Source organism: Larimichthys crocea, unplaced genomic scaffold (genome assembly GCF_000972845.2).
Source record: "Larimichthys crocea isolate SSNF unplaced genomic scaffold, L_crocea_2.0 scaffold70091, whole genome shotgun sequence".
NCBI classification, from domain to species: Eukaryota; Metazoa; Chordata; class Actinopteri; family Sciaenidae; genus Larimichthys; species Larimichthys crocea.
The window spans coordinates 1-7,975 of record NW_020859259.1 but is presented as its reverse complement, the minus strand read 5'-3'; the positions used below and the strand labels follow the sequence as shown (position 1 = coordinate 7,975).

The following is a 7,975-nucleotide window of genomic DNA, read 5'->3' as shown; positions in this document are numbered from 1 at the left end:
TAGTTCCCTTTATCTCGCTCTCGGTCATTTATTGGCTCTGAAAATTTCCTATACTGTCTTTCTTTCCTATTCTCTTGTCCTGTTATTTGGACCCGGCGCCCCTCTTCGTCATATCTGGTCCTTCACCCTTTTGTGTGATAGTCTTCCTCTTCCCGCCCCGCCGCGCTACCGACATTCTTTTCTTACTGCTTATTATCTTTGGATTGCGTCCTCATCTCTCGCTCTTGTTTATTACTTTCGCCCTTTCTCTCTTCTTCCCTCTTGCTGTACCTGTTATCCGGTATTTCTCATCCTTCTTGCTGTAAGAAGGCTTCTCCTCTTTTACACTTTTGGTGTCTTTACCATCCTCCTCTTTGTTAATCGACTTAAACTTGTGCTCCTCTTCCTTCTTAAATTGAGATCTCTCCTCCTTCTGGATGTCCTCTTCTTTATTTTTCTCCTTGTCCTTTTTCTCCTTTTTGTGTTTGGACTTTTCCTCCTTGTCTTTGTTTACCTTCTCGTCGTCCTCATGTTTGCGTTTCTTTCCACTTGTCTCTGAAGCCAGTCCTGCCTGCCGGTCCAGGTTCCTCCTCTGTTCATACATGGGGTTCTCGTATATTTGTTTCTGGTGAAGGAGGCATTAAAACAGAAAGACGAGAGATTGTCAGGCAAAAGTTGTTGATGTGTTTTCCTCAAACAAACCAACCTTTAAACTTCAGATCATCAAAACATTTCCAATTATGGGTACTTACGTTCTGTTTGCGGTATTAACTGCATTGGAAAATGTACAATACTTGTACTTTCAACTAGAGCCTGGTCATATTGGACTGACTTGACATCTAGTTTGAATAATGCTGCTTTTAAATCATGATATTATTACAATGGTCGAGGTCTGAGCGGTGATGACCATCAAAAAGTCCAAAAGAGGTCAACATGATGAAGTTATAAAGGAAAAGCTCAAACATTGACTCAGCGGTTCATCCCCTCATTTAAATACCTTGTATTTCTCATTGTGAGCATGTGTGGTGACGTGCTCTTCTGCACAAATGGCATCTCCATAAAACTCTTTACATAGCAGGCAGAAGAATCCTCTGACGGGCAGCAAGAACTCCGAACCTGCAGCAAAACACACACGATATATTTTAATCCCACAGGTGGCGATAAAATAAACTGTCAATCATGTTTACCTGATGGACGTGTTCATTTCCAGGACCTGTCTGGACAGGAGAGGGTTAGAGAGGAACATTTTACGAGGAAATATTTTAAAAATAGATGATGTATAGTTCAGTGTTCTTTGTTCAGAGCAGTAACCGATGGAAAAGTGCGAACTTCTCAGTGACACCAGGGTTACTACAGGAAATGTACTAAAAACAGGATGGACACACCTGTGATGAGAAGTTAAAGCACTTTTCCAAAGGTTACTGCAGTATGTTACATTCACAGCAGCCTTCATTTGTAGATGGCTCATGAAAAACAAATGAATTGACATCAGGAGTGTGGACAGGAGTTTCCTCTGTGGATCCACGAGTCTTTGTCACTTCGTTAGCAATGTTTTCATTAAGAGGCAGAGATCCACACTGAGCTCCACCTAGAAGCAGAAGACGCCTAACAAAATTCAGGGACTCAGACACTAGGATCATTCAAGGGATCTATATACTAGGATCAACACTTGGCAAAGAAGCAGCGTCATGACGACTTTTCAGAAATGATGAATGTGCAGTACGAGTACCTTTGGCTGGTTTGGTCAGCTTCTCTTCTGACGAAGCGTTCTTGGAGGTTTTGGTGGGAGTAAAAGCCCAGGGCCGGTCGTACGGGTTCAGAGTCTGTGAAGAGAAACCAAAAATTAAATGTAAAGGAACAAACAAGTAAAGGACTGTACAGGTGTGAATATCAAACCAACTCCTTTTTTAAAACAAAGACATAGTCTTGTACAGGCTGGACAGCCAGGAAATGACAAAAAAAAAATATGAAAAACTCTTACAAACCTTTCGATGTGTTTTGCTGTGCAAGTGCGTGAAAAAATCAAACATGGAACCAGAGGTGACGTTACAGTTTTTGCACCACTGGTTTCCTGCGTCATAGTATTCAAACGGCTCCGGGGGCGGAGGTGGAGCCGGGGAGCTGGTGGAGGGCTTGTCCGGAGACACTGTTGACGGCGGCGGGGCCTCTGAGGTCTGAGGAAACAAAGATGGAGGAGAGTCAACATGGTGGTGGAATCGGACAGGATTCACTCAGACAAAAACATTCAAGTTCATCTTTAAAACTCGACTGAAGATTTAAAAGTTCCTTACCTTCAATGAATTCCAGCCTCGAAGACGTTAATCGAACAATTTGTGAGAATCCAGCAGTCGCTTTTTTACGGACAGTAACTTCTAACGCTTTAACGTTTAATTTCCCATCAGAAAGAAACAAATGAACGTACATTTGTTTTTTTACAACCTTGCAATGAAACCGTTCATATTTAAAAAGGTGAAACTCATCAGTTTAAGAACTTTACAAAGATGCACTCAACTTTCTATCATGATCACTGAAGCTGTAAAGACAAAAGTCTAATTACTGAGCTGTCCAAGTTCAAGCTGACAGGACACGATCAGACAATGTGTCAAGTAAAGTTTATGATATTTAAAACATTTCTCTGGAAGCTGAACTCTTTATGATCACTGAATGTGATGAGAACACTCCGCACAGAGGTCAGACAAAACAAAAACAGACCCGTCTGTCTCCAACACAGAGGTAATAACAGCCCCCGCCTTCATCTGACTTTATTTCAGAGTTTACTATATTTCTGGAAATCACAGCTGTTGTCTTGTAGTTTTAGCTGTGCAGCCTCCACACACTGTCTGACTTTGGTATCTTATTTTGAAGGAAACATTAAGTGTTCAAACACCCCCTTCCTGTCAGAGAGGAAGAGCTGAAGGTACATTTGTGTTGACTGTTCAGGTGAACAGTGACGCCTGTTTCAGCTGATTCTGAGCTGACAAAAAACACAAACTAACAAGTCAAATGTGATCAAAGTCAAAGCAGCTAACAACAGAAATAAGCTTCATTACAGGTTAGTAAATGAAGACAATCATCAGTTCACAGCTTTAATATTTAGCCTCTGTTTTCATCAGAAATCAGACCTGATACCTGCGACTTCTTTAACTTATTCTTTTCACAATATTTTACATACATTTTACTGAGAAACTGAAGAGCTTCGTTAGTAAAATAGAAAAAGTAATGAGCCCTAGCTATGATGACCTGTATGTATTTCCTGTTTTACCTCCTCTGCAGGTGTTTGTACCTTGATCATGGAGCTGCCGGCTGCCTGACGGCCATCAGGACTCCTCTCCGCATCCCGTTTCTTCTTCTCTGATGGCGATGGCAGTTCGTCCTCCTGTTCCTTAGCCAGCTTGTTGGTCCTGCGGGGCCGGTCTGATGGGCTCAGGCCGAGGATGAGCGCCACCTTGTCGATCTCGTTGCGTTTCTTCTCGGCGGTCTCATGCTCTTTGCGCAGGTTGGAGATCTGAGTCATGACCTCCTCTTGCAGGTGGCTGATCTCCTGCAGCAGAGGGTCTTTGTGGCCTCCCTTCTCCCGGCGCTTCTTCCTCAGGAGCTCGCCTAAAAACAACAAACATGTCATAAAACAACACTTTGGTCTGTGGAGTCTGAAGGACGTTCAGAGATATGTCGTCTTCCGGCTCTGTTTCATACAGTCGATGATCTGAACCAACACGCTCAAGAAGAAAGGCTGTTATACTCAGCTCACGAAGACCTCAGCATGACCTCCACTCTGTCCTGATGTGACACCAACGACTCACATGAAGAGCGGAGTCAACAGCCCACAGGTGACCTCGACAGCCCACACCTTAACCCTGACCCTAACATAGAGCCTCTGTGTGAGCTCACCTTGTTGCTTCCTGAGCCTCTCCAGCTCCTTCATCAGATATTCTTTCTTCTTCATCCTGATCTCTCTCTCCTGCTTCAGCTTCTCCCTCTCCTCCAGAACCTGAACACACAGAACAAACAGTCAGGTGGACTAATCTGATGACACCTGGTTTACCTTCAGTCCTCATCAGTGGTGGTTGGTCTACAGCAAAGGTGTTTGTGACGTGTTGGCTTCGTGCCTGAAGGTGCTGAATGAAGGTCAAACCTTTTGTTTTTGACTCTCGTTGTTCTGCTCCTCAGACACTCTCCTGTCATTGTTGCCGACTTTTCCCTTCTCAGCGTCCCGAACACAACTCTTCACCAAACCTGAGGACACCAACAATGACATCATCAAACACCCTCTTTCATCTCTTGTTTATTCTCTCTAAATTCAATCGAAGCTCAAAAGGCCTCAGAGGGTGGAATATTCCTTTAATGACATCACCTGATCACACTGACCTTTGACCCCGGGATCAGGGGGCGCTTTGTTGTAGGGCTGTTTGTAGGGCAGTGTTGGGGGGAACTCGTCGTGGCCAGTCTGGGGGGGCATGGTCACATTGGGGGGCGGGTACATGGGTGGCCACTGCTGGTGCGTGTAGGGAAGGTAGTTTCCATACTGGCTGTAACCTGGTGGGGGGAAGGTGGGGGGCATCATGCCATGGACCTGCAAGGGGGGGTAGGTGGGTATGGGCATGGCAGGAGACAGGAGAGCGTTGGAGACGAGGGTTTTGTGTGGTGGTGGTGGTGGCGGCTCTTTGTGCGGTGGCGGTGGCGCTGTGTCGTTTGGCTCGATGCGTGACTCTTTTATGTCTCTGTCTTTGTGAGGTCTGGGTGGAGCTGAGCTCTTCCTGTGGCGGCTGTTGTCACTGCTCCTGCTGCTCCCCCGCCCACGGCTGCGACTCCTGCTGCTGCTGCTGGAGCTGGAGCTGCCGCTGTGGCTCTGCCTCCTGCGGCCCCGGCTTCGGCGGCTGCCGTCCGAGCTCCCGGAGGAGTACCGTCTGCAGCGTGTGGGCGTCTTCGGAGGCGGCTTGTTTCCATGAAGCCTCTCTTTGGTCCTGGCGGCCATCTTGCTGATCTCGGTCACACCCAAGTCCAGGCCGATGGTCTTCAACAGGTCCTGGATCTTCTCATACTCTTCCAGCGCCTGGCGCTCGCTCTCCTCCAGCGGTTCCATCCCAGGCATATAGGCGGGGTTCGACATCTGGACCGTGATGTTCTGGTCGGGGCTGATCGTGGGCTGGCTCACGTACCTCATGTCCACCTCCCCCATGATGGGAGTGGCCTGAAGGCGAGGCGAGGCCCCCAGTGGGAGGCCATACGCCTGAGCGATGGCGGCTTTCTGCGGCGGGTAGTCTCCGTACAGCGCCTCCTCCGTCACGTCTCCGTACAGATCCAGGCCATGGTGTCGGATAGGCTCGGACGCTGGTGGAGGTTTGGGCTCCTCCGAGTCTCCGTACAGGAACTCCTCTTCATCTTCGATGTCGTCCACCATCTTCTCCAGAGCCTTGGCCCCCGTGGCCTGCCCCCCCAGCAGGTTGAGGATCTCTTTGATCTCGGCGTCGAGGTTGGCGCGTTGAGCCATCTGCGGGTCAGTGCGCAGCTCTGACAGCATGGAGGCCACCCTGTGCGGCTCCATGCCTTTAACAGCCAGCAGCAGCTGGTCGGCCATCCGGCAAATGTTGGAGCCTTCTGGACCTCTGGGAGAGTCTGAGCTCTGAAACACAGAAACAAAACAGCCTCTGAGCACAGATCCTCTGCCGACAGGTCACATGACGAGCTTTGATTTCAAAGGAACAACATGTGTAATGTTTACAGTATTAAATCATCAGAGATGAAACATGATGAAATGACAACAACACTGCAGTCAGCATGTCTCTGTATGTTCATGGGGCGTTGTTGAGTCCTACCCTGAGTGATGGTGAGTCCTCGGAGTCATTGCGTTTCTTCAGGATAGACTTGGTTGGCAGACTCAACATCTCCTCCAGCTCCTTCCTGCGTCGAGCCATCTGCAGCTCTTTGAACCCTTTCCTGGTTTTCTCTGTGCTGTCATCTCCGCTGTGGCTGCTGGAGCTCGAGCTGCTGCTCACGCTGCGACTGTCGGCGGCCGGCTGTTTAACTGCGCCAACTGCCTCCGCCGTTTGGCTGGTACGCCAGCCCTCTGGATATACTGGAACCTGCCTGTTGGAGCCGACTCCTGCTCCTCCGCGGCGCTGTGGCCCGCTGCGGTCGGAGACTGTGCACTCCTGCTGCTCCGCGGGCTCTTGCCCGGCGTTCCGGTCGGGGACGGCGATCCATGCTCACGTACCGCGGCTCTTGGCCCGGCCGGTCTGGACTGTGACTCCCTGCTGCGTAACCACCCCCGCGGCTCTCGTGCCCGGCTGGCTCGTGGACCTGTGACTCCTGCCTCGCGTCCCAGCCTGGCTTCTTGGCCCGGCTTCCGGTCGGGACCTGTCGACTCCTGCTTCCGTCCGCGGCTCTGGCCCGGCTTGCGGTCCCCTGGACCTTGACTCCTGCTCCGTCCGCGGCTCTTGGCCCGGCTGCGGTCGGGACTGCGACTCTGGCTGCGGGCCTGGCTCTTACTCCTGGCCTGGCTCTTACTCCGTCCCCGACTCTTGGCCTGGCTCCCGTCCGGACTTGGTTCTCGACTTCGGCTGTGAGGTCGGCCACAGCTTCGGCTCCGCTCTGGTCGAGAAGGGTGGTCTCTGTATGGAAACAGGGTCTTTAACTGGACTGGATCGGATCAGCACCAAGTTTGAGACTCTCGTGATTCCCTTCATGTTTATTTACTTTAACCGTGAATACTCATGAGAACATTATAAATATTAATAAGGCCATTATATGAATATTAATGAGCACCTGTCATGATGGCGTAAGGGGGCAGACCCAGGCGGTCCAATCAGCTCGTTGCCGACGGTGATGACCAGGTTGTGGTCCAGGGGAACCGGCCCACGAGGTGACAGAGACCTCTGCAACAAATATGAAAACAAATCAGCTCAACAGTCGTCACACATGTCAACACACCTGAACACCCCTGACCCAGACTGAACACCCCTGACCCAGACTGAACACACCTGACCCAGACTGAACACACCTGACCCAGACTGAACACACCTGACCCAGACTGAACACACCTGACCCAGACTGAACACCCCTGACCCAGACTGAACACACCTGATCCAGACTGAACACACCTGATCCAGACTGAACACACCTGACCCAGACTGAACACACCTGACCCAGACTGAACACACCTGATCCAGACTGAACACACCTGACCCAGACTGAACACACCTGACCCAGACTGAACACACCTGACCCAGACTGAACACACCACACCTTTAGTGAGTTTTGGAGGTTCTGGATTACAAACAGATCTTTGGTGGGTCCGTCCAACTGAAAGCTCCATGGACATGAAGAACCACCTGAAGGTCCATGAACTGGACAGATGTGTGACGGATCACAGAACCGAGCCTCTGTTTGGACCACCGCAAAGAACCGAGCCTCTGCAGCCGAACACTGATTTACAGCCGGTTCGTGATGCTAGCTGACGTCAGCTCAGCACGGTGTGTTTCCGTTAATGACCGTAAAAGGACTGATGACGAAGTGAGGCTTGGGCGATTGAAGTTACCGGAAGTTGGCCTGATGTTTGGGTCAGAACCTTTCAGAATGAAAAGAGTTGTTGTTGAAGTCCGACCCAGCAGACAGCAGTGGTAAACGGGCCGTGTTCTGGTGGACTTTGGTGGGCAGGTGCTAATAAACTGTGTTCAGAGCTCATTGAAGCACAATTCATCCTCCAGAGTCAGAACCATGAACGAACCCGGTCTGAGCGGGAAAACCCACATTACAGCGTCATTCAGCAGGTTCGGAGTCCGGCTCACTCACCTCTCTCGACGGACCACCGGCCCAGTACTCTCCGCCTCGGTGACTTCCTGACCCGGGGGAAGGGTACCTCCTGCGCGGCGGGGAGCGGCGGTACGAGTCGGGGTGACCGTGGTCGTGGTAGCCGGGGTGGTACGGAGGCCTGGGCCGGTTCCTCTCGTCTCTGTAGCCCGGTGCCGGGTACGGCCCCCGGGGCGGCGGACCTCGGCCT

At 50.5% G+C, this 7,975-nt stretch overlaps 1 protein-coding gene and 1 long non-coding RNA gene across 2 annotated transcripts; both read right to left on the bottom strand.

The window, feature by feature from the left end:
- Positions 1–270: 270 nt before the first annotated feature.
- LOC104936710 (zinc finger protein 318) lies at positions 271–5,984 on the bottom strand (the record flags this gene model as incomplete). Its single annotated transcript, XM_027276919.1, has 9 exons — positions 5,793–5,984; positions 4,345–5,599; positions 4,112–4,212; positions 3,868–3,967; positions 3,263–3,579; positions 1,965–2,153; positions 1,709–1,802; positions 977–1,095; positions 271–604 (listed from the first exon to the last, which is right to left on the bottom strand). Coding segments are annotated over exons 1-9 (2,608 nt in total), but the record flags the coding sequence as incomplete, so codon positions are not given.
- Positions 5,985–6,303: 319 nt separating this feature from the next.
- On the bottom strand, positions 6,304–7,968 carry LOC113745381 (uncharacterized). Its single transcript, XR_003462122.1, has 4 exons — positions 7,768–7,968; positions 6,742–6,851; positions 6,388–6,587; positions 6,304–6,333 (listed from the first exon to the last, which is right to left on the bottom strand). It is a non-coding gene; the product is annotated as an uncharacterized LOC113745381 (long non-coding RNA).
- Positions 7,969–7,975: the final 7 nt, after the last annotated feature.